The sequence below is a fragment of the Mchenga conophoros genome, linkage group LG15 (genome assembly GCF_057382185.1).
Source record: "Mchenga conophoros isolate Kocher_MC1m ecotype Shallow Benthic linkage group LG15, M_conophoros_male_GT1.1, whole genome shotgun sequence".
Lineage (NCBI taxonomy): Eukaryota > Metazoa > Chordata > Actinopteri > Cichliformes > Cichlidae > Mchenga > Mchenga conophoros.
The window spans coordinates 41,352,043-41,379,258 of NC_140540.1; the positions used below are offsets into that span (position 1 = coordinate 41,352,043).

A 27,216-nucleotide genomic window follows, 5' to 3' on the forward strand; every position below is an offset into this window, starting at 1 on the left:
TCATCGTCTGGTTGTGGAAATATAAGTGCTGTGACGTGTTCTGTAGTACAATAGCCGATAGCTCAGGACTCTCCCACCGTGCACATATCTTGTGTCTTCCAAAGAGAGAACTTTACAGCTAACATATCCAGATACTAGGCTACTATAATTTTGAAGTGAAAGACACTCACCGGTCTGCATGCTCAATTTCTAAAACTATAATGAATACAATACAATTCAGGTAAGTTGTAAAATATAGATATATAACGTATCATGAATATATGTGCTGTGACTATGTGAAGAGCAAAGTCTGAACAAATCTGGAGCATCTAATGAAAAACAAAACATTAAACAGGTAGGTGAGCAAATATGACCCCTGTGTGAAAGGATATTTTCATGAGGATTAAAATAGTTGGGCTGTGGCTATTTATAGACCAAGATTAAAGCTTTTTAACTGCAGAAATCAAATAAAACAGAATAACAGACAACGTAAGTGAAAGTACCGAGGGAGTACTGGACTGTCTGTACTGGGAGGTGGTGCATCCACACCACACACAGGGTCGCCATCAGTTTAAATAATGCTGAGCAGACAGGTGGAAGATAATTCCTATTACTCACAACGACAGGAACCAAGTGTCTCCGTCTACGCAGGACTCATGTTGAGTCACTTCAGCTGAAGTCATTTGGGTTGGCTGGCAGCTAATGAGCCTTCCTGCTGCTGCAGAGTCCTGCAGGCAGGCTTGTACAGTCCTATTTATTAAGCTTTTGCTGTGTGTGTTAATGCAGCTGCATGAATAAAAGGTCGACTTTCTGCTCAGTGCTTCTGTTCGTTGTATAGAAGCCATTTTGCAGTAGATGAAAAAATATCCTTCAAAGTTCACTTCATTTAATTTTGTCACAAAGCACATCAATCACAAACGTACAAATCTGTGAATAAATAGAAAAACATAGCATTACATCGTATGCAGCAGTCCTGTTTGACTGGCTTGACTTATAGGTTTGATCACACAAATAATCGGTCATATTATTAGTTCAGTGCTATAAGTCAATCTCGGTCATTAGCTACGCAAATCCTTCCAGTGCCGTAACTCAGCTCGCTTGTTAAATGAAGACACAACATTCCTCTCTCCCCACCAACCATCGACTCTATCGGATGAAGCTCGTGGTGTTTTTTTAATAGACATGAAAAACTATTCAGGTGTCATTCTGGGCCTCTACAACATTTTATTAGCGCTGTTTATGTGCAGCACATATTCAAGCTTGAAGGTACCAGATCAATTCATGTAAACTAGGCCAGCTTCACTCCAACTGTTGCTGGTAGTTCGTTTCCATCTTCATTCAAGTCAGGTCAAATGTTCAAAAGATCAAGGTTATAGCAGGACTAGTGCTAATTCACCTCTGAGGACAGAAGGATACACTTTGCTTATTATTTGATGACAGTTTTCTTTCTTCACTTATGTTGTGAAAGAATCAGTCCCTGTTTTGCAGCAGGCTGTAAACATACTTTAACAAGGGAGTCGGTGCAGATTGATGCGCTTTTGAAGCCAGCCTCAAGTGGCAATTTAGAAGAATTGTGGTTTTTGTTGCTACCACACAGCACACACTTTTCAGCTGCACGGGTTGGCTGCGTTGTCCTGCCATTGATGTAAATGTTGCTTTAACTGCACAACTAATTACTGCTGCAGACAGAGCACAGACAGCCCATAGGCAAAGGCCTTCCAGACCCCGTCTATCCTCAAACACACTGCAAAAAATGTTAAGGAATTTAAGCTCAACTCCACCCATTAAACCTAAAGGTCCTATCCTGACACTGAGCCTTTACTGGAAATGACTTGTAATCATGTACTTTAAAAAAAAGTGCATGATTACAAAACGTATTTAAAGGTCACACAGCCTAAAGTTACATTAAAAAAACTACAGAGAGACGTTTTAACTCTGCATATTTTATCTTCTGCCAGCGTTTTGTAGCTTGCACATGTATCTAAATTACGCTGATTCAAAATGTCACCATGCATGTATTTTTTAATTATTGTTTTTAGTACTAATGCTGATAGACGAGATAATCAGGGTTCTGTTCACTGAATTTTTCAGAATTATGCAAATAAAGAAAAGACATTTAATATCTAATCAAAAGGTATTTCAACTTGTCATTAAAATGTCGTGTTTGTTCACAGAGAGGTGAAAATACACTTTTTTGCCTTTTACGAATAAAAGAAACACAAATGATCCAGTTGAGATCAGCAGATATGAACTTTGTTGGTACGTCAGTGTTTTTTCTGGGCTCCTATGAGTCAGAGGTCGTCTCAAGGGCAAGAGAGCGCATTCAGAAAGTCTAAAAATGTGCAGAACTCATTCAGTAATAACTGTAATAAAAAGGAAGTGTATTGCCGTCCACAGGGACATTTATTTCCTGCATTTGACCCGGCCTAACGCCTGGCTTCCAAGTGTAATGCAGATATAAACAGTGCCCTGTTTCAGTCGGCTGGAGACGTTGGCGTAAACACGTAACCTCGACACATAAAAGCCATGCTTGAGCCATAGACTGTATATTAAAGATGGACACTGCCACTATAACGTCCACGTTTCACATACAGTCTGTGGTTTAAACTCGGGACCCTCTCACTAAGAAGCCACGATGCTTATTACTGAGCCCATGTGCGGTCTTCATTTGGCTTTAGATATCTCTAAGCTTTGAATAAAAACAGGCCCTCTGAATGTGACGGACATTTTCCCTCTTTTTTCAGATGTTTTAATGAGAAGATCTCCAGTCAAAAATGTAAAAAAGAAATCATTAGTTCCACAGTTTTTCTGTCTGGTTTCAGATCAGTTTCCAGCACACACAGCCTTCACAAAGTCTACAACCTCTTTCCTGCATTTCAAAGTGAGAAATAAAACTTTGGTATTTGAGCTTTAATTGTTTGCTGTTCTGCTGAACAAAATGAAATGCACTCAATTCAAATTTAATTTCACGATGTCAAATTTTAAAAGCTTCACTCATAACATAGACATGTGAGACATGTGAGAGATGCTTTTGAGCGAAATCACACACACTAAATAAACCTGATGTGCTGGCCATAGCAGGTTATTAGAGTTCTGCTCCACCATTGAAGCCACAGACATCAAAATCTGCACCTCCTCCTCTAATTCTGAGCCTCAAGTGTTTTCATTAGAATAACACAACTAACATAATTTGCATTAAGTGGTTTTCAAGCAGGCACTAAATGGAGAAAGCTGCTGTGTCTGATTTTTTGTGCATGGTAGTAATGAATAAATACACCACCAGTCTGCAGTTTGGCCTCTCCTGCTAAATGCACACACATCTTCTTGAGCGGCATGTTGCATATGCTCTATAAAATGACAGCGTGTGACCTGCTGCTCTGTATCACACAAATGCAGACAGGTAATGAGCAGTGAAGGTGTGAGACAAGGAGGTGTTGCACATTCAAACACTTCAGACAGGGAGCTCACGCGTCGTACCTCAAAGCGCTGGGAGCTGACTTTCTTTCCCTTTTTCATCCAGGTAATGCGAGGCTTGGGCTCACCGACCGCCTGGCATACGAACGACGCCACTCCTCCCGAAATCCCCGTTTGATCCTCGGGGGACTTGATGAAGCTGGGCGTGCCTAAGGGAAAGAAACGGAGATGAGGGCAGGAAGAGAGCAAAACCAGAGTCAGATGAAGAGCCCTGACAGAGAAACATCTCTGTACTTGCTTTAAGTCCTGCAATAACAACATGCTCTTTCAAAAGCTGTTTCATGCCTGTAGCCACACCCAGCCGTAAAAACAGCCCAGCACCATCCTTTCCCTGAAAATATGCAACATCCGTCAGTCTTATTAGTAGTGGCAGAGCGCAGGCAGATGTGAACGGACAGATGGAAACCTTGAAAAATCTGCTTTGAATGCATGAATAAACATGAATCATAAACCAGCCCTGTGACCATAATACTGTACATCACCAACATGAAAGGCTGAAACAAGTGTTGTGCATGGATAATAGTGCAGCTCAGAAGATCATTTTTAAAATTCATGTCATGGTCTCACATGTTAACCATACACAATGGTGGTTTGGACCACTAGTGGAGTTATGATGCAATGTTTAAATGAGCACTGGACCTGGTTCTCGACTAGCAACTTCATAAAAATACAATGAGAAATGTAGCAATATATGTATATATGTATAAAACCTGGAGAAGAAGGCTTACCAATGTAAGCAAAGCAAGACAATTCTACATGGCGCTGTCCAAGAACCACAGAGTGAATATAGATACAGAACTTCAAAGGATATTAGAGGGTAAAACTGCACACTTTCTATCGCATCTGTTAACATGTTGCTGCAAATCGATTCAGAGCATTTAACAGAGCACTTCAGAGGGTCATTAATATGGACAAAAAAAAAATCCCAGGACACCGGGGTTTAAGCTGCTGCCGTCTGGCAGGAGGTTCACGCTGCTGAGATCCCGGACAAACAGACTCAAGGACAGCTTTTACAACAGGTAACTAATCAGCGCTAACAGCTGACCTGATCGGCTACCTGCCTGGACTTTTGGGGGGGCAACAACAATAACAATAATAATATTTATATTTGCAACAAGGCGCAATAATTATAATAATGTGCAACAATAATAATGTGCAATACACATAAACTTTTTCTTCTTTTTATACTTAATTTAAGTTACTGTGTCGTACGCAGTGCCGACGTCGGACAGTTTTCCAGTTTCATTGCACTATTGTACTCTGTATGACTGCAATGACTATAAAGAGATATCTTATCTGATGACGTCACCACAGCCCTCAGCAGGATAAACATGATTGTGAGACTTTCTGAGAACATCGAGACGACGTGTTCCAAATCGTCTTACTTAAAGTTCTAAAGATATGATAAACTGACACGAACGTCACTGCTTAATTACTATCATCACACAAAAGACATCCTAATACTGCTTCTACTTTGGTTTTATTTTGTTTTATTTTCTCATGTGTTTTACCTTTTTCAATATTATTCCACAATCAGAGACCAGATGCATCTCCTGGTAGTTGTGACATATCTGATGGTATTATGACTAAAGAAATATCCCTCCATAGTTACAAATGTTTACTGAACAAATCCGAGTTATAAACAGTCATTTGATGTGTTTGGGACAGCTGAGCTAGTTATAACTCGTGAAATGAAGCCGGAGTTTTGATTCCATTTGTAGGGGTTTGCTTTATCTTCAAGGTTTAGGGTTTGAAATAAAACAATAAAGCTACATCAGAAACAGACACAATACAGAGAGCCTAACACTTCCAGGAGCTTTGAAGAACATGTTCAGGAATGAATCTTAAACAGAGTGTGTGTGTGGATTAGTCTGTCTTTGAGGAGCAATCATTCACTGTGCAAACTAAAACCATTACAACAATGTTATATGTCTGCGCTGGGGGCTGCTCTCTGGTACCACTAAAGATTATTTTTAAATTATTATTTAAGTAGGGATCTGTCACAGCAGTGTGTATGGTTTGTCTGACTGTGATGTAAAATCAACATTTGTGAGACACAATCAAATCACTGTTTGCGCATATTTGTCATTTGTTGTATGACAACAGAAACTGAGTGATGATTACATGAGAGCAGCCAAACTGTGTGTTTGCATCCGTGTGTGGTCCTAACACATTTAAGCTCAGTCTACAACCGAGATGCTAAAAGGAAATCTTGGTGCCAGAACAGAGTCGCAGAACAGAGCTGCAAATATGGAACCAACGCCTGCGTTAGTTCATGCAGGCCAAGAAGTCGAGCTCAAGCCAAGCATTTAAGATAAGATAAGATAAGATAAGATAGAACTTTATTAATCCCTCAGGTGGGTTCCTCTGGGAAATTCGACTTCCAAAAAAAGCACAGCAACGACCGAAGTTACAGTTACAGAACTGTTATATATATATATATATATACACACACACACACACACACACACACACACACATATATAAATACAGAGACAAATATAAATAAAATATACAAAGGGGATAAATAGAATAAATAGGAATAAAAAATAAAAATACAAGTGAATTGCACATTTCAAGTATTGAGTCTAGTTTCAGTGCCATCCCACACCGGATGATGGGCTTAGCTACAAATCGAATTGGCTAATCTTATGTACGGCTTGCTATTTAAACTGCTTTAGCCTTCCCATAGTTCCTCTGTGTCTGCAAGCCACTTTGCAACCCAACTCCAGCCCAGTTCCTCCTTTTTACACCATATCTGACTTACATCTGTTTACTGTGTGCTCTGTTCTGAACAGAGGTATTGCTGCTGCCTTCCCTGCCTCAGTCTTATGTACATATTTCACAAAGAAGAAGGGGAAGAAACAAAGTTACTCCAGATGGACAAAAAGTAGATGACTTTCATTGCCCCTGTTGTCATTTGTGCCCATGAAGTTGGAATGCTTTCAGACATGTTTTGTTGGATGCGCTAACAAATTGAGTGATTGATTGTTTGAGTGATATATCAACTAGGTCGTATGTTGAGTGTCTGTATGGGGCCTTAGGCCTGGATTGCTTGGGTGTATCTACGGTATGAGAATACTGTATTTTATATGTATTTCTATCTTTTATATCCTATCATTATAGTTTTTAAGTATTTAATTATAGTTTTTAAGTATTTATCTTTTGTGATGTTGCACTGACCAGAGACATCTTTCAATTTCATTGTACCTGTGACAATGACAATAAAGAATATTCATTCATTCATTCATTCATTCACATGTAGTATTTATGCACCAGTGTCAGTGCAGTGATTTGTAGAAAAAGCCTGGTGTTCATGTAGAAGTTTTCCTCTAATTTGGTGTGAAACTTGTTTTGGCAATGTGACAGCTTGCTGTTCTCTTACTGCTGCGTTAAGTTACTGCTGACGCAAATCCAGCATGTCCTGCTGCTTCTGCATCACATTAAAAAAACTACAAGTGACAAACCAGTCAAGCCACCGTGAGCTGAAGAAGCCTGCAGGTGACAGGCACTTGACTGTGACCAGCACACCTCCATCACACCATCAAGGTGAGCAGGTTTACCTTGCTGTCCAGGCTAATGCAGTGGAAGAATACACAGTCCACCTGCTGCTTACAACACCTAATTTCTGCATTGCTCAGCTTGACTAATCGCCGTCCGATTAAAGAAAAACTCTAAAGGCTTCCAGGCAATTTAATCATTTAATCATCGTCTTAAACTAATTGCATTTAGTGCAGTTGTGTTACTACATTAACTTTTAGGAAATGCTGATAACATTTATGATAAATTGTTTTACTCTTAAGATAATATCACAGAATCTAAATTCATTTTAACACAAAGCAGCGTCTTGAAAAAAGATAATTGATGTGGTGGAACAAGCTAGTCATGTGTGATGTTATTAATATTTCTAGCATTGGTGTGGCGAGTCTCTGAGCCTCCGCTCATGTGTTGAATTCTTGTTAAAAAGAACACCCAGTCCTGTTAGCGCTCCATGGTAACACTAACAAAGACCGGCTCTCCTCCCGAGACAGACTGCTGTGAATGTGGAGACTTTGACTAATGATTAAATATTCCTTGTTGGAGCTCCTCACCTCAGAGGCCTCACCTTTTTCCCACAGAACGAATCGTAATGTTGCCGTTTTCCTTTGGAGGTAGAAGCGGCTTCTTTATTGCGGGTCAGTGTGTAAAGCAGTGGCGTGTCTAGAAAATTTTTGTTGGGGGGCCAGGTAGGGGCACAGATTTGGAGATGGGTGGCAGATTTAATTGGCAGATAATGTTTTAAAAAAAAAAATTCTACCAACCATTAACCATAATTCAATAATCCTATAAACCTAATAACCGAATGCACTTTTAACTCTTATTAGAATGAGATTTTAACCACTACGGTGCAAAGTTTTTAGATACTGCGTTGATAAAGTACAAGAGATACAATCAGTGCTTTGTCAGTGTTTACTCAGCATTCAAGGACATCAATATTTGCATAGTATTTTTACTGACATGTAGTGCACATATGTTTTGGGCAAAAACATTTTTGAATATTAAAATACGAACATTTGTAACAAACAATTGACAAATTAGCCAGTTCCAATGTAAAACTTTCTCTGCCTGTTAATTCAATTCAATTCAATTCAATTTTATTTATATAGCGCCAAATCACAACAAAAGTCGCCTCAAGGCGCTTCATATAAAAAAGAAGATAATCTTCTCACAAACTGGTGTTTGATTTTGAAACAGGAAAAAAGTGGGGAAACAAATGAAAAGACTAATATTTGAATAATCAGAATCAGAATACTTTATTGATCCCTGGGGGAAATTATTTTTTGTTACAGTGCTCCATTTTAAACCAACATTAAGACAAGACAGGCAATACGCTAACTAAGAATAGTACAATATATACATATATATACATACATACATACATAAGTCACTCATAAATAAATAGTTGGAAAAGAAACATGTGTAGCTGTAGCAGCAAACAGTGTGTTAAGTGGATGCGTTGTACAGGGAGATGGCCACAGGCAGGAATGATTTCCTGTGTCGTTCAGTGGTGCATCATGGGTAATCTCAGTCTCTCACTGAACGAGCTCCTGTGACTGACCAACATGTCATGGAGTGGGTGGGAGGTGTTATCCAACATTGTCTTTATCTTGGACAGCATCCACCTCTCCGACACCACCTTGAGGGAGTCCAGCTCCATCCCCACAACATTGCTGGCCTTACGGATCAGTTTATTGAGTCTGTTGGCATCTGCGACCCTCAGCCTGCTCCCCCAGCATGCAACAGCATAGAGGATCGCACTGGCCACCACAGACTCATAGAAAATCCTCAGCATTTTCTGGCAGATGTTGAAGGACCTCAGTCGCCTCAAAAAATAGAGACGACTCTGGCCCTTCCTGTAAAGTGCTGTGGTGTTTTTAGCCCAGTCCAGTTTATTGTCAATGTGTACTCCAAGGTATTTATAGTCCTCCACAATGTCAACACTGACCCCCTGGATTGAAACAGGGGTCAAGTGTTTCCTGGTCTTCCTGAAGTCCACGATCAGTTCCTTGGTCTTTGCCACGTTGAGCTGCAGATGATTCTGCTCACACCACGTGACAAAGGAGTCGACCACAGCCCGGTACTCTGTCTCATCATCCCTGCTGATGCATCCAACCACCGCAGAGTCATCAGAAAACTTCTGAAGATGGAGGTCTCTGTGCAGTGGCTGAAGTCTGTGGTGTAGAGGGTGAAGAGGAAGGGGGAGAGGACAGTCCCCTGTGGTGCCCCTGTGTTGCTGATCACCTTGTCAGACACACACTGTGGGAGACGTACATATTGTGGTCTTCCTGTCAGGTAATCAACAATCCAGGACACCAGAGAATAAAACCTGAAAGCAAGTAAATACTTTCTATGCTGCCTTATGGTAAACTTTGGTAATATTGATCAAGAACAACACTGGCTGATGATGAAATACAGTCAGCTGGCATGGTGACACTGCCAGTATTAACCTGCAGGGCTGGACTGGGACAGAAAATCGGGCATTTTGACTACAGACCGGCCCACCAGGTAGTAAAGCCATAAAGACTTTGAATGAAAACAAATGCTGTTGTGACAGTGATGTACAGTCTTGTTGGTATATGTATGATTTCTATACATTTTACGTCAGATAAAAACTTTGGTTGTAAGATTTAGATAATTATTTAATAAAAGCTAGATATTTTAAATGAGAATAAGAAAGAAAAGTATTTCTTTGCGCCCACCTCTCCCTGTTAATGCCCTACATGCCCCCCTGGCAACACTTTGCTAGACCCGCCCCTGCACAGTTACCAGCTGTCAGCTGCTTAGAAAAGGATCCTGGTGTTATTTGTCTCTCAGAAACAGTTCATAACTTCAACTCATTCATGTCACCTAAAAGGTAAACCTGTTTCTCCATCACCTGTTCAGCTCTGATGATTCAGTAAGGACATCTCCTGGTTTCATGTTTCCCTCTCACCACATATCCAAACTGACATCATGACCAGCAGCTTTACAGCTGTGGCTCCAGCAAACATCAGCTGATACTAGAAATTAATATTAAATACATTCTAACAACAGCTGATCAAGCTTAAACGTGCTGCTGTTGTTTAGCGCAACATCTGCTGGTTTCCTGTTTCTGGCGCAAAGTGGGCGATAAATAAACAAGAGAGAAAAGCCGATCAGCTGCAATAATTCTTTAAGTGTTATTTTTTCCTTGGTATTCTAATTTCACCGAAGTTTACTAAACTTAACAAACTTAATATTACTTACCGGGACATTTATTCTGTCCTCATTTTCTTTCACCGAAAAATTGTTTCCTGCGGTGCCTCTTTCGTGCTTGGCTCTCCTACCTTTGCTAACGTGATGCACATAGCAGAAGCCGATGCTGCATTCACTTACACTCGGATATCTGAGCGTCACCGTGAAAACATAATCGGACATTTGATATTTGATTGAATTTTATTGTTTTGCCTTTGGGGTGGCACCTGGGGTGGCCAGTCTGGTTGGGGGGGTGGCCTGTGCCCCCCCAGGCCACCCCGCTGGACACGCCATTGGTGTAAAGACGGCTGAGACAGGTGGAAGATACTTGAAGTGTTGGTGTTATAAAGCATCAAAGTCTTGTCATTCTCAGTGGCTTCCTCCCCTGCGTCATCGCTGCTCCCGATTCCCCCCTGTCAGCATGTCTCCTCCAATAACACTTTGTTTCTCTGATGTAACTTTGAAAAGCAGCAGAAATCAAAGATCATTCTTCTCGCAGGCTGCTGTCTGCCTGACTTCTACTTGTGTGGTTAGTGGTTCATGGCTCCTTTCCATACAAACCCCTGTGATATATATACTTTCAGATTTTGTGCTACAGCACCCGAACTCACAAATACGTGAGTCCTGTGATTGAGCTACAAACACAAAGAAACATTAGGTACTTTCAGACCTTTTAACCTTTTTTTCTGTCTGCACTGCAAAAAGTGATGACCACTGTATTTCCTGTGCACAGAGATTGGCATCAATGTCGTCACCAGAGAAAATGAAGAGTTGATTCAGTAATTTACAGCCATGAGAGGCAAATTAACTATTAGTAATGCAAAGGGGGTAGGTTCAACTTTTGCTAATTTTAAGGCAAAGCCGTGTACCAGCTTCGTCTGTGGATGGGCCTTTGGAGCTACAGTGCTCCCTCGCTGTAACGCGGTTCACCTTTCGCTGTTTCGCTGATTTTTTTGGTGCAATTTTGCATGTGTTTATTTTTTTGTTTTTTCCACAGTGCATTGTGTTCTGCGTCTTGATTGGCTATAGACCATTGTCAATCAATCTCATGCCGTGTCTCCCGTACAGTACAAAATGCTTTCAGCTTGTCAACTTTACATAAATCTTTGATGGCTACCAGTGTGACTCTGAAGTGCTGTACAACAAACACAACACTAACTGACAGGCCTGATAGGTCACAGGCATAGATACCAGTGACAAGGCTGGCTAGTTATGCTAACAGCCGCATCTGTCAGATATCTGTCTCCAATACAAAAGATAGATGCATGTAGTATATCAGTCATTTCAGTCATCATGTCTAAAACGTGCACAGCTTACCGTGTTCCATTTCTACCCCATCAAAATTCAACCACTGTGCTACTAATTATGTTATACAGACGTTTCTCACGTGGGGCCATATGAACATAGCTGCCTTTCATATTGGACATGATATAAAAGGCAGTCACAAAGAAACAAGTGTATTTTCCAAATGGTTATCAAGCGATTTCTTGGGTGTAGCAGGTTGAAATCAGTCGTGAAGAGTGTTGCACCACAGTCATTCTTCTAATTGCTTTGCTCACTGGGAGATTGCTGTGGTTGCCTGTAGTTGAAGGCAGCCACTCGTGTTAAAACGTTAAAAGAACAATTTTGCTAATTGGAAATGGAGACCATTCACCTTCAAAGTGAAAGCTGTGCCTTGGTGTTACAGCACATTTCAAAATTCACAAAGGTTTTTGCAGCTGGTTGAGGAATGCAATTTTTTTCCTAGGAAGCTATGATTGAAGAGCATCACTGAAAGCTCTGTAGGCCTGAGTGACTGGGCTACAGCAATCTACAACTACTCTCCAGTTGGTCAGGGAATACACATGTGATACATAGAAATACACTTTTTAAATGTAAGTAAAAGTAGTGTGTATAGCATACGCAGCATGGAGTGGAGAAGAATCCAAATGAAGTTCTGAGATTATACATTTTGGAAATCTGATGCAAAACCCTCATTTGTTCATAACTGTGTGTCATCACCTTCATAAAGGTTGCCGTCTTTTGTTTAAATCCTTTCCTTTGACCCCCTTCTAGGTTTCCACTTTAAAAAATGCAGTACATGTAGCTGCGTTTCATACAGTGTCGGCGCTGACACACAAATGCTGATAAATTTATTAGAAACATCGAGCACGGAATAAAAGCCGTCTATCTTCTCTGGATGCAGCTGTGTGATGGCAGCACAGGCACCTTTATGAATCAAAATGAAATTGTCTTCACACAACATTTCTATGATTTATTTTGAAACTTCAATTCACATGTACAATACACTCTGTAATGTGATGTATGTGCTGCAGCTACGAGTCGGAGCTGCTTCTGCGTGTCCGCTCATGCAACAGCCTCAGCCGAGGAGCCCGTACCATCAATCAGCAGTCAACACACTTCACAGCACCGTGACAGCAACATTTTCAGAGTGGCAGGCTGCAAGGAGAAATGCGAATGTTTCAAGCAGGGGTTAAATCCTTTTTCTTCCCCAGCAGGGAGCCACGAAGAGCCTTTTGCAGGCGAGGCGAAACATTTTAACAGCAACTTTTAGCAGCTGATAAGTTTGCTCTTTAAAGTTCAACGTGACTCCAAACCCACTTGTACAGTTGGATCCAACAGTTTGTCCTTAAGAACATTTCTTGTAACAGAAATTGTACATCAGATTGATATAAGGTCCCGATGATGGTCAGTGTTCAGGAGGGAAATACTTTCACTGCATTATGCAAAACGTGTTGGCAGAATGAAAGAATCAAGTCTGCAGAGTTTCATCCGAGGAGCCAGAAGTGGGCGGGGAAGAAGTGGGCGGGGAAGAAGTGAGCGGCTCAGACCATTATTAAGATATTTATTTCCCATGGCTGTTGATCATTGACCCAAGGCTCCAAATATAAAACGTGCTTGTGCCCTTGAACTCCCATTATTCTCTGACCCGTGTTTGCAGCTGTTTCTTGGCCTTATTTTCTTAGAAATATAGTAAATGGCCTGCATTTATATAGCGCTTTTCTAGTCCCTAAGGACCCCAAAGCGCTTTACACCTCCAGTCATCCACACATTCACACACTGGTGATGGCAGCTACATTGTAGCCACAGCCACCCTGGGGCGCACTGACAGAGGCGAGGCTGCCGGACACTGGCGCCACCAGGCCCTCTGACCACCACCAGTAGGCAAACATGGTTAGTATCTTGCCCGAGGATATTTGGCATGCAGTCAGGAGGCAGCCTGGGATCGAACCACCGACCTTCTGATTAGTGGCTGACCTGCTCTGCCACCTGAGCTACAGCCACCCATATGGCTGTAGCAATATGCCTGTTTGACATCTTTAACAGGCATCTATGATGACGAGAGAGGAAAACAGTTAAATACTCTGTGTGTGACACATAAGCATGCAGTTATCTGTTCATCATGAACTCTTTTGTTTTCCTATTGTAATTTTTACTGTAGGGAATTAATAGTAAGATACAGATTATTGGGCAGCGCGGGGGTTAGCACTGTTGCCTCACAGCAAGAAGGTCCTGAGTTCAATTCCACCATCAGGCTGGGGTCTTTCTGTGCTTCCTCCCACAGTCCAAAGACATGCACTTAGTGGGGATTTGGTTAATTGGAAACACTAAATTGCCCATAGGTGCGAATGGTTGTCTCAGTCTGTGTGTTAGCCCTGCGACAGACTGGCAACCTGTCCAGGGTGCCCCCCGCCTCTCGCCTTAAGACAGCTGGGATAAGCTCCAGCACCCCCCACAACCCTGAAAAGCGTCTAGTGTCTACTACGCTTGTATGGTATCATTTTGTGCCAAAACATTTACACTTTCCCATTGTGGTAATCGTCAGTGCCATCACCGCCTCAGCTGATGTGTTGGAGCACAAGCCACCAGAGGACAGTTTGTAAAGTCAGTAGCTGAGCTCAGTGAGCTGTTAATAATAATAATGTACACTTTATTGATCCCGTGGGGAAATTACTTTCACTGCATTTGACCCATTCACTCAGTGAAGCCGCTAAGCAGGCGCCCCTGAGCAAGCGACGGTACCTCGCTCAGGGGAACCTCAGGGTTGCCATTCAGTGGATTCGAACCCCCGACCTTCCGATCACGGGGCCACCACTCTACCTACTGAGCTGCGGTGAATTTAAGTGAAAGTTTTACTCGTAACATTTAAAATCCTTCTCGGCGAAGCTGTGAGCAGCTGAGTTAGCTGTGAGTTGTTGAAGACTCGTGTTAACACTTTTAAAAATATATGATGCTAATTAAAAAATAAAGCTGTGCCTTAGTCTTACAATGTTTAATTCGATTTTCTATATCAATGTGTTGCTTTTACCAAATCTCATATTTCACAATGCTGCTATAAAAATTCAAGAAGAATCGAGCTGGTGTCTGCTGGCGTGTTTAGGCTCATGATGGTTTTACATATCAGGGGACTGCATATAAATAACATGCCAGTGGGTACGTCTCAAGTGTCATGTCTGTGCATTCAAGCTTTTGGTCTAAAATTACAGCATCAGATTAGACACACCTACGGTAAGGGTGATGTTCATGCAGCAAATGAGATGTGGAGGCCAACACCCTTAATTTTTGCTGCGTTGTTGTTACCAGCATGGAAGGAACATTTAAAGTGGTGTATCATTACACGGGGGGCTTAATTTGAGGGGAGAGTTTTCATTTGTTACAGGTGCAGTCACAGGGCATAGCAGTTACCTGCTTCGTGACTAATTTCTTGTAAAAAATGCTCGTGGATCAAGTTGCCATTAAAAGTTGCTGTATTTTGAGGCACCTCTGCATCAGTGGTGAGGATTTTGCATGTATTTAGTGGGCAGGTAGTTGCTCAGATAGTCAGTTCATGTCATCTGGAGGAGGTAGGAGATATGCTGACACACAAACAATTTACTGACATTTACTGACACATGCAAAGAAGAAAACAACAACAAAAAATCCAGCACCCTTAGAGCAAGCTGTAAGTCTCCAAACAGAAACAGATATAGCCTGACTATAATAGGTTTAGCATGTGCTAAATGCCAACTCCTCCCTGCTCATTTAGCGGCTGATCTTTGAATAAAGCCAATCTCACAGAGGACATGCATGGCTGGAGCCACAGAGGAGAGGCTGCTTTGCAAGAGGGAGGCAGTGTAAAGCAGCAGCCCACAGGAGACACAAGCTGCCTCTCCACACAGGCTTTTTATGGGAATTATTCTGTATAGAAATGCTACAGGGAGAAGAGCTTCTCTCTTTCACAGGAAAAAAAAAAGGTCAGCGAACGCTTTGTGGGATGTGCTCCATGCAACTTTCCTCATGTATTAGACTTTTTATGTTTGAGCATACTGCAACACAATTCTGATTCCTCTAAATCCCCTGGTTGCTCGGTCGATGCTAGCTCCCACATGGTGCGCATGAGCACTGAAGCTTGCTTTACCAATGCAGAAGGCATTTATATCAAGAGTTGTCTGGACAATAAACTGAATTCAAAAACAAATGCTCTACTTTGGCCCCACAATCTAAAACCTATATGTTTGATTAGTGGACGACACCAAATTGTTTGAATGTGAGAGTGAACAGCTGTCCTATTTTCTGCATTAGCCCTGAAACTGTTTGGCAACCTGTCAAGGTGTATCTTGATTCTCACCTAAGGAAACAACTCAATTTGGTTGCCATATTTGTGTCATAGCTGCCTCTGCAAACCACACTCAGTAGATGCTTCTCATTATGCAAACTTATGCTTCCTCACATGCTCCTGTTACTGAGGAATCTGCCATCATGCAGGTTTTCAATCCCTCAGCAGCCCCTTGAGGTGATGAGGAGCGAGGTGGCTTATAGAAGAGGTCTTTGCAACCTTATGTGTCTTGCATCACTTTCTCCCTCTCCAGTATCAGCGCTTTAAGGAGATAAGATGCAAGGAAGAGAAATGTTGAGGGAAGGAACAAGATATGTTAGCATAATGAAGAAGCTCTCCTTTACTCATCTCTGCATTCACTCCTCAAATAGTTGGATTTTTCAAGTGGGGAAGTTGGTTCACTGACTTTGTTGTGTTCGTGTGCTGCCAAGATCGAATGTAAAAGCAAACGTGGACATTACAAACACAATGTGTTGTATGTTACTCCTCAGAGTATTTAAAACACACTTTGCCAACTGCTCTCAGCACACATATAATAGGGCTGCTCGATTATGGCAAAAATGATCATCACGATTATTTTCACTGACATTGAGATCTCGATTATTTGACGATATTTATTTAACAATAACAATGTGTTGAATAATGACTTTAAAAAAATAATATAAAATAATGCAAATACTGATAACAGTGCAAATGTTTGCAGTATAAAAAAATAAATGAAAAATGTAAACATCTGTGTTTAGTGAGCTTTGCAGTGTTGCTCTGTGGTGCAGCTACACTGTAGCGAAGTTCACACACTGTGTCTACTTGATCCACGTCTGACTGAACCCATAATGTTTCCACACCACTGAAGTTTTTTTTTTACCTCTTTTCAACCAACAGCAGTCACTCTCCTCTCCAAATAACTTCTGCTTAGCTTTCCGAGCTTCCCTCGGGTCCTCTTAATCAGCGGTCCCCAACCCCCGGGCCTTGGACCGGTACCGGTCCGTGAGTCGTTTGGTACCGGGCCGCGAGAGTTGAGGCTCAGGTGTGAAATGTCTGGTTTTCAGGGTTTTTATCGGTTTTCAGCGTTATTTTGTTATTGTTTTTATCGTTAACTTTTTTTCCTGGGTCTTTTCACGTGTGTTATGAATAAATCTTCTTTTTTTCGGTACCGGTACTAGTTTCATTTTGTTGTGTTTATCCGCGACACATTAAAGGCCGGTCCGTGAAAATATTGTCGGGCATAAACCGGTCCGTGGCGCAAAAAAGGTTGGAGACCGCTGCTCTTAATTGTTGTGACGCGTGTTCGAAACGCAGAGAGGTGTGCTCGATTTGCCACAAGGAGCAGCGCGAGAGTAAAGCACGAGGGAGGGGCTAATAATCGGCTCAGTCATTTTTAATGATCGTTGAAAGCCCAGATCGTAATCGTGATTAAAATTCGATTAATCAAGCAGCCCTACATATAATCACTTTACTTGATTTGTTACCAGGATGACGCTACAAACTAATCTGGGTCATTTTGCATGGAGGATAGCTAATGGTTACAAATTAAGGCCACACTAAATAAATTAGTAATAAATATTATTAAATAAATGTAAACAAATTGCATTTGCAATACAAAAATTCACACCATGAGTCGCAAAGTTCTTCTAATTAAAAAAAAAGTTTTTGCAGTTCATGTATCAAACCTTCGGTTGTTTCTTTTTCTGGCTCGAGCAGCTTTTGTGTGCATTTTACCAATAAGTAATGTATTGCTTCCAAGAACACATGAATGCACAATAACCTGCCGTCTTCTCCGGTGAGTTCTCTCTCCTGTATCTGTGATTGCATGAGTGGAAGTAGGTGCACTGGAGTCAGAAACAGAGCCGTGCCAGGTGCATCGCTGTGCTGTTATCAAGCCCTGAAAAACAATCAGCTCTTCCACTGCTGCTTCTGCCTCAGCCAGCGTTCGCTTCAAGCTTTTCTGTAAATTGACTTTCATCTTCAGCCTGTTGCCTGCATCCTGACCCTCGCCCCTTTTCCCCATTGTTCAGTCTGCTCTGTCCACACGGCCTCTCAGTGTCCTCCTGGTACTGTGTTCCTGCTCTGCACCAGAAGTCTCTGGCATCTCACCAGTAATCTTGAAAGCCTAGCACAGCACCATCACATCAATATTTTCCCCTATAACCCGACTCCTACATGTCTGCGTGCCACAACAGTTACTGGTTGTGAATCTTTGCAGGGTCCTCAGCACATGAGCGTCTCATTTGAGTTGGACTCACGCTTGTCAACATTGGCTGCATTTGATCCTGTTCAGTGAAATTATATTCTCATCTATTATTATGACTATTCTGCAGATTAAACCAGATGTAACAGTTGAGTTTGTTCCACATCCGTGTGTTTTTTCTCCAGCAGGTCTTCGTTACATGTTTTTCTAAAGAGAGGGAGCCATCTTCTTTGGCTTCCTTGCAGAAATTTCCTCTCACCGTGCCACTGCCAAATCCAGCAAGACATGTCTCTGTGCCCATTACAGACTCTCAGGAACAACTTGAGCCATATGCTGAGAGGCTCGCTGCAGCCAAACTGAAATCACACATGAAAGTGTATTCTGCATACAGAAACACAATTAAGAGGCAATTTTGAGTTGGGAATGAATAAATGGACTGGAGACAGCCCAGTTTGTCCTCATTAATAATGCACTTTAATTCCTTTAAACTTGTTCTACATGTGTTGATTGAGAACGATTGCATTTTGCTACATCCAGACAAACCGTGTAAGTGGTTTCCATTATAATATGTACGAGTGCAGAAATGAAGAAGGCCAGTGTTTGAATCCGTGTAATTCTTCAGGAAATTGTTAATATTAGGCAATATTTCACAATAGGACCCAAGATTCCTTAGAGGGCAGATCCTGAGCTAAAGTAACACTGACAAAACATAAGGGACAATGTTTTCAGTTAGAGGTCAGGTAATGAGCGCCACCTACGTGTGGCAAATCTGGGAAAGGGAAGAGTTGTGGAGTTGCATTGGTGATACTGTGATTTTCAATGGTGACTTCATGGACAGGCAGGAGAGGAATCGTCCAAGAGAAACGTATCACATCTTTTAAGAAGTCTCACCAGGCACTAGCAAGGGAGTCTCACTGTTACGAGGGATCAGAGGACTCCTATAAGGGGCTTCTGTTGTGGACCATGAAAAAGTGGGACTCAAACCAGAAACAAAGAACACTTGCCTTCAAAATAAAAGTTGTGCCTCACCTCCAAATCCAGTACATTTTATACTATTGTCAACTATCACAACTAGCTACTACCAGTCAAACCAGCTGCAAAGAGATTTTCACCAAATGGTTGGGGAATACATACTCTTACATAGCAACAGGCGGTTACCACGAAGCCACTGACCAATCTGCCAGCAGCCAACGCCAACATGCTGGGGAACATACATGTTTCCTTTGCCAGATAGTCATGGGTCGGTTTCTAGGCCTGTGTCCTGAGGCTGTATTCATTTGACCCTGCATCATCCATCCATCCATCCATCCATCCATCCATCCATCCATCCATCCATCCCCTTCTGCTTATCCTTTTTCATCATCTATATCCAAAACGTCACACAAGTTAACATCAAGTAATTAGCAACGTACTGTAATCCTGAGGGCAGGGGTACAGGACGTCCTGCCCACTCTGTCATTATGTCGACTCTTTTGACTATAGTTTCTTGCCTTTTCTGCTGCCTCCCCCTAAATCCTGCCCTTATCTGCCGCTGCTCCTGATTGGACGGGTGTCCCAGTCCCAGCTCCAATCAAGCTCCATCATCAATCACACCTCCTACTTTAAACGGTAGCAAAGCAGTTAGTCGGGGCTGCTTTTGCTGCCATACCTCTCACTACTGTGCTCGTAGCTACTCACAAGTAAGACTGTATCGACATGATCCTGTTTGAGTGGTGCTTTAGTTGTGTGCCTTTAATCATACACACCTGTGTGTTGTTCTTAGTGATTTGCTGTATTGTTTGGGGGTATTAGTGTCTGTTTTAGCTGCTCTACATTTCCTGTGTACCTGGAGACTGGGCCAGGGATTAGTTTTCACATCCACATCAGGCTCATACATGCAGATGTGGTTTTCTTGTTTTGGAAACTCACTTCACTGATGTAATTCCCATGCTTTGCAGAGCATGTGGGCCAAACTGGACCCTGTGGCCCAAGTCTGTGAAGCACCTTTGAGAAATGTTTGTGTTCTTATGAACTTTTCTAAATACGAGGCTTATTTTAAACCCAGACTGGTCACTTAATCATGTATCCAGAGTTTTACACATGTGCATATGTGAATCCCAGCAGGTCATAATCTCTCTCTCAGACAAGCCTTGATATCCAACTTCCTGCAGGCTGGTGAATAATTGGTGGAATAAAGTGCATTGGTTATGAGCTCATCTCTTCATGGGTGGTTTTTGCTCCGAGGAGCAGAGCGTTTTCTCCACTCAATTACTCTGGTAAACGATGCCACTGTAAACAGGAGACGGTGCTTTTAACACATTCTGTTGAGGCCTGTGGCATCACATACCTCCTCCACTCTGACAGGCTCCCTGACACCAGCCAGCAAATCCTTCCACTCAGCAGAGTATGCTGCCTACGTGCCACAGTAACTGCCGTGTACATCTGTGAAAAACCAGTATGGGGTGACAAGGTTTCACCGTGACTGGCATGGAGAGAGACTTTAAACCAAAAAGCCTGTGAAACAACGCTCTCCCTCATGCAGAGTAAAGTGCAGTGAAAATGCTGAAATTTTTTAAGCACAATTTCTACTGCTGCCATTTGACTGAACCACATTAAACACCATCATGACGATTTTGGATCGTCAGAACTAATAAAGCTGAAAATAATTAATGAAAAAAGTCACTCGCAGTTTCTTATGTGAAGTTCTTACGCCATTGACATGTGTTTCTTTAGTACTAGTTATTAGGTAATTAGCTACTTAAGATGGTCAGCTGTCTCAGTCGAACTCTCTGTCCTTTACAATTTGTGCGTGTGTTATTGAAAATATATATAATTTGTTACATTGTGCGATCCTAGTTAAAAATAACTATGAATATAAATGTCACCATCGACGCTGTTACACTTACTGTATATGACATCTGAAGTCATAAAGTAAAGCAATAGGATGTAAACAATGGACAGCTGATGCAGGTGTGCCACAGGTCACATGACATTAAAATGACAAGGACATACAGACATGAGATGATGGCAACAACAAGCACGCGTGAAGCACAAAGTAAAAACCCGAGCTTGAGCAAAACAGAAGCACAACTAAAAAAGCTTTGAAACACGTAAAACAGCGACTGCAGACACCGCGGCAGGTCTGTTTCCAAAAACACATAAAACTAGACGTCTGAATGAGACTGAACAGGATCGTTTCACACATCTGTGTCAAAATTCTCTTTGTTTACTCTATTCTCTGTTCTCCTATTGTAAATAGATCCCATCAAAAATGCTCCACACCAGCATCGTGTTAGACTCTCTGTACTTTACTTTTTTTGTCATTTCCAGTCTTTGTGGCTCTCAAATGTGTGTGTGTGTGTGTCTTTTCCTTTTTTATGAACTACAGCAGAGCTCTATATTAAACAAGAGCAAGACATAAATCAGGTTTTGGACTAAATATTATTAGTACACACGTTCATTTTTGGATGGAACACACAGCATTGTTGCCAATATGAAAATTAGAGAATCAAAAAAGTGGTTGCTACTTACACCCTATTGTAACACTAAGTTTCAACATAGTGTTTTGCATATAACCAATGAGTCTGAGTCATAGTTATCAAGAAATCTAGCATTAAACCACCACAACACCACCCACACAAACAATCCCACCAAAGAAGTCATAAGTCTGTGGCCTCATTCCATAAATAGTTCTGACCTTCCTTGTAGCCCTCTCCAGGCAGGCGTTGCCGATTTGCAACAGTTAAAAACTAACAACCTGATTACCCCACATACATATTTTATGAGGTTTTTTTACTCAGAAGCACCACTGCAGGACTTGGTTGTGCATCAGCAACAAAAAGCTTAATTTGAGCCTGAGAGGGTTATAAAACTGGTCAAATAGAGAGTGACACTGCATATGAAGTGCAGTAACTACAGGCTCACCAGGGCTGGACTGGGCATCGGCACTCTGGACATTTTCCTGGTTGGCAGACGCACATTTGAGCCAATGACACAAACTGAAGGTCCACTGCACACCAATCAAATTTCTCAACATGACCGGCCCTCCCCCTTCACCTCACACACCTAGGTGCAGCTGAAAAGCACAACAGCATATTAGGCACACTAAAGGTAGAAAAAAAGAAAGGTCAGGGCTTGGGATGAATATTTCTGGAAAAAAAAAACTCTGAATTTTTTTACATTTAAGTGGCAAATTTAAGTTTTGAGCTTTTTTCACAGAATTATACCTGCCAAGCCCTTTTTTTGTAACTTTCAGTGGCTCGGTTCAATATGAAAGACATGGCAGTCTGAATGGGCAACATGAGTGGATGTGAAAAGCATCAGTCTACATTTCATCCCACTTTTCTGTGTGTGGTGGAGGGTGACAGCTCTATTCACTGGTAGGTTTGATGTCGTGTATCGTAGATCAGCTGAAGGTTTTGATCTGTATCGTTTAACAGCAACGTAACGATTTTGTAAGATTTCATAACAAACTTTAAAAAGCTTTAAAAACTCAATCACCTGATCATTAACAAACTGTAGTTAATTGTTATCTAATGAATAATTATTTTTATAACCGTTTCGTTATTATTGACGTGAAACTTATATAGCTTTGAGTTAATAATGATTACTGTGAGCCTGATAATCGAACCTTCTCTGCTCTTTGTGGATCTAGACAAGTAAAGTAAAAACATAACTTCTGCCACACATTATGTACAGATCTGACTTCTGAATTAAAGCCACATGAAATGAATCAGGACGTTACAAGAAAGCTTTTCAAATGTCACCTGCTGAGCAGTCTTTACTCCACTTTCTCTCATCTTCATCACCAATATTGTATTAATTTTACTTTGTTTGAATCCTCACGTTTAGACAATCAGTCATTTGTGAACCACATTGTGTGGTTGAATCAATAACTAACATTTTAAAGTTTACATCGCTGTGCGCCCACTAGTCCACTCTCCCTCTCTTACTTTCTTATGCATATTCAAAGATGGCTTGTTTTGTTTGGAACTGCAACACTGTATCATCACTATTACATCCTGTCCATCAAACCGCCACCCACACAGGCTACAGGCAAGAGTTAAATAAATACACCCTCAACGCTCCAGAAGCTGCTTTCACAGGGTGGAGGAATAAACTCAGACATTATTTAAGAAGAAATATAATTAGCTCCATGCAAATATGCTCCATGTCAGACTTTGAAGACAGAGGCCATTTAGTTTCCAGTGATTGATGGAAGGACAGAGGAGACAGATGTTGACTACGGTGTGCGCTGTAATATGACTGATGCCAAGAGTCCTGATGTGCCCAATGACAAAGCTCCCACTCATCTACTCAACTCCTGTCCTATGGAAATATGTTTTTAGTGTAGGCAAACCTGCAGTTCAGCTCAAGAAAACTGCATCTCAGTTCTGGTCTAGTTTGTGTTTCACGCTAACTTTACCAAAGCCGAGCACCCGAAGGATCATATAGGACACCCTGAAAGGTATCTGATTCATTATAGCTGCAAAAATGGATTTAGATTTTGAAAAATGGTGCAGTGCATTGTTAAAAGTTACATTTATGGCAAAGAATTTATGAGATATTCATATAAAAGTGAAAGTTGCAGCTACAGTGGAAAACATGTTGTTGCTTTTATTATTTTGAAGATTCATTGTTGTTTTGATTTCCTTTCAGACCACAATCACAAGACATCAGACTCTGTTTGGAGGTTCGATTAAGAATGAAAACATTAGTCAAATTTTGATGCCAAAAATCTTTCATCTCTGGGTCACAAGTGGGAAGAAATCTCATTTTTATGTTAGTTTATGTTTTAGTTACCATCGAAAGTTTTGAGTAACTTTTTTATTTGAAAATCTCTGCAGAGAAACTTCCAGATGTTTGTCTTAGACAAAGGTTAAGCAGCTGGAAAATTACCCTGGAGAAGGACAATCTCAAATTCCCAGACTTAATGACTTAATACTGTTCCTAGGTCAGAGCTATTCTTCAGCAAAGCTACTCCTGAACCCCCCCTGAGTTTACAGCCCACTGCTTCGCGTCTCATTGTCACCCACTGCAGCACACTTGTCTTACAGGCCCGTTTCTCATTTGGGCTCCAGAATTTAATGGTGTCTAGGCATGTAGCCAGGCAGTCAAATGTTGTGTGAGGCGGAATAAAGCTGTGTTTCAGAGGCAATTCACAATGACAAGTGACAACAGTTTCACAAAAAGTGCCTTCCCCTCACAGAGACTCATTAGGCTGTGGAGTTGAGAGGAAGCAGCCATGCAAATCAACCTCTGATCAGTCAAAGTGACATATAAACAATCTGGCTTCTCCTCAGAAACACTGCAGTTCTCCTGCTAGCCTCCAACTGAGCAGTGGGCAGCTTCTCATGCACAGTTCTGGCAAAAAGCAATCAGTTGAGGTGCAGAGGTCAATGAAGTTTGTCTGAAATAATTGTCAGTACTATTATCAGCAGCATAAATTACAAGAATATTAATGTAAGTGGCATTAAAGCAGAGAACAGAGAGCTACTTTAATTTAATAGGAAGTGACACAAACAAAGGCCAGCACCAAGATACTGCATCATGATTAGAACCATACCTGCTAGGAAGTCTCTATTCAAACAGTACAGTGGTCCCTCGCTATAACGCGGTTCGCCTTTCACGGCCTCGCTGTTTGGTGGATTTTTTTTAACATCAATTTCATGCCGTGTCTCCTGTGCAGTGCAGAATTCAGCTTTTTTAATGTAGATAAATCTTCAATCGCTAGCAGAGTGACTCTGACAACCCGTTCTCACTCCCAAAGCGTAACATTTTACGCTAGGTGACAAATCGTCACCATATTACGTTTTCGGCTACCCACCACGTTCCGAAATGACGACCTCGGAAAAAAGAGGAAATATGAGAACCGTCTGGACTGAATCTACACATGTTCGCTCTTTTTATTCAAATCGCTTAGAAACACACTATTTAACTTCATTAAAGTCCTAGATAAGGTCAGGAATAAGGTTATGGTCAGGGCTAGGGATAAGGTTAGGTTTAGGGCTGGAATACAGGGCTGGAACATCTATTACCGCGGAAGCGTCATTGCACTGGATCCCAGCCATAACCCGCCGCGTACCATAAGAACGCCGAAGGTCTCCTTTCGCGTTCCTCAGGAACGCCGCGGGACGTGACAAAACGTCGACATGTTACGCCTCGGGAGTGAGAACGCTCTGACTCTGAAGTGCTGCACTGCATGTTTGTAAGTTTTCTCCCCAACAAACACAACGGTGTGGATGAAACGCCGTCACCTGCGGGTTCCTTTGGTTTCGTTCTCTAATACTGGACTTCCTACGAAGGTTTGAACTGAGAGTTTAAACAAGAGAGAAGCTGTTCGTGCCTGTCTGAGGAAAGTGCATAAGTGTGTAGTGACGGGTTTTACAGCCTTAAAACATTTATAATAATTGTAAAAAATAAATTGGCGACTTCGCAGATTTCACTTATCGCGAGTTATTTTTAGAACGTAACTTCCGCGATAAACGAGCAGCCGCTGTGTTACAAAATCCTTCTGACCATAACTAAATCACAGACCTCTTGGATGAGTTATCAGCATAAAGGTCTTTGTGAGGTTCATGCTTTGCGTTCTTAGTTTTAGGTATCACCCTTAGCATTTCCGTGTCTTCTTGTTTGTCTTCTTGGGTTAACTTTGACGCCTTAAAGTTTACTCTTGTTTTGAATAAAACGTTCTTGTGGCTTTGTAAATGTCTGATTCTTTCCTTTGTCCCTCTCCCTGCTCTTATTATACCCTCAGGTTATTTCTGCCGTACTGTCCCGCTCTGTGGTGAGAATCAATCCTGTGTGTTGCCTCCCAGTCTTTGATAAGTGTAGTTCCGGTGTCCATCTTTCTGTCTCCATTTGGCTCCTTGAGTTGCTTTGGGTTTTATATTTATTCATTTATTTTGTTCAATTCTGACTTTCTGATGTTTGCTTTTCTTATTTATATGACTTTGGAACACATGGGCCACACTTGGGGAAGTGTCTTTGGGACTAAAAGTTATTGGTTTAGTTTTAGTCAGCAGCTGTCCCACAGTATGGGGAGCTCATTAATCCATTTCTACACTGAAAGAAAAAAATCGTCCTGCTGTGCACCCGAGACGTGCTTTTGTACTTTATTATTATTTTTCTTTGAGTGCACCATGTGTGTTTGGTTGCAGTTACCCATACAAGACCATGATGTGGTTTAAAGTAGGTTGTTTCTGCTTGAGGTTGTTGTGTAGTCAGTAAACGTGACCCGGTGTGTGATTATGATTAAACTGGATTGACAGATTGTGGATCTACGTTTTCACTGATTTGAGGATATATAGTGGATGTGACTGCACATGCACGACAGTATGAATGTAGTCTCACCTCCTGTATTTGAAAAACATAATAATTTAAGTTTATTATTTAAACTTTTGACGCTCCGACATTGACCTTCTGCCCATCTTTTACACGGTCTAACAGAGCGCTCCCCAACAGTTTTTGCTCCACGGACGGTGTTGTGGATAAATACAACAAAATAAAACGACGCGACCGAGACAAACACTGTGGTGTTTTGTGAATATAACAATAAACGTGAATTCACTGTGTAATTGCGTGACTTTATTAGCAGCGTCCTCCTGAAAGACTGAGAGTAACAGCCTCCTCTCTGCCCCTTAATGCTCTCTGGTCGCTATGGTAACGCATAAATATTTCTTTCAAAATAAGACGCACAACTACAACACGGGAAAAGTGTTGTTGTATGTTTGCAGCTAGTGTCAGTGATTGAAAGGGTTAAAAACACTGAATACTGGGTACCACTCATAAAAACAAATGACAGCCTGTAAATAATAAAAGGTGTCTAGGTGAATGACTTCTCATGATGTTGTTATCCGATACCACATGAAAAGCAATCATATATCAACAGAAGTAGAATATTTGCTTTGCCTATGAAGTGAACACACGGTGCAGACGATGGAGGGCAGAGCAAACATTTGCTCATTGGCTTTCACAGCACAACCCCGCGCCCTCTAATACAGACAGTTCTGCCAGTTCTGCTGACGGGCCTGTCAGCAGAACTGGCAGCCGTGTACCACCCGTACCTTCCAGCATCCACGGTGCAGCTGAGAGAGCAGGAAGCAGTCTGATCCAGAGCCATGAAGACATAAAGCAAACGTGAAGAGTTCCCTCACAGCTCACACGTACAGTACAACTCCATGCTGAAAAATCTGACTGACACATTTTGGATTTCTTTCTTTTTTTTTTTTAAATCATCAGCCGCGCT

The 27,216-nt window shown here is 41.6% G+C and overlaps 1 protein-coding gene across 4 annotated transcripts in view; it reads right to left on the reverse strand.

The window, feature by feature from the left end:
* The window catches only part of ptprfa (protein tyrosine phosphatase receptor type Fa), a 356,286-nt gene that overhangs the window by 207,532 nt on the left and 121,538 nt on the right, over positions 1 to 27,216 (reverse strand). For all 4 annotated transcript variants that reach the window (XM_085246465.1, XM_085246467.1, XM_085246466.1 and 1 more), the window contains one exon: positions 3,457 to 3,602. In XM_085246465.1, coding sequence (XP_085102591.1) covers positions 3,457 to 3,602 — 146 coding nt within the window. The remainder of the gene's footprint in view (positions 1 to 3,456; positions 3,603 to 27,216) is intronic.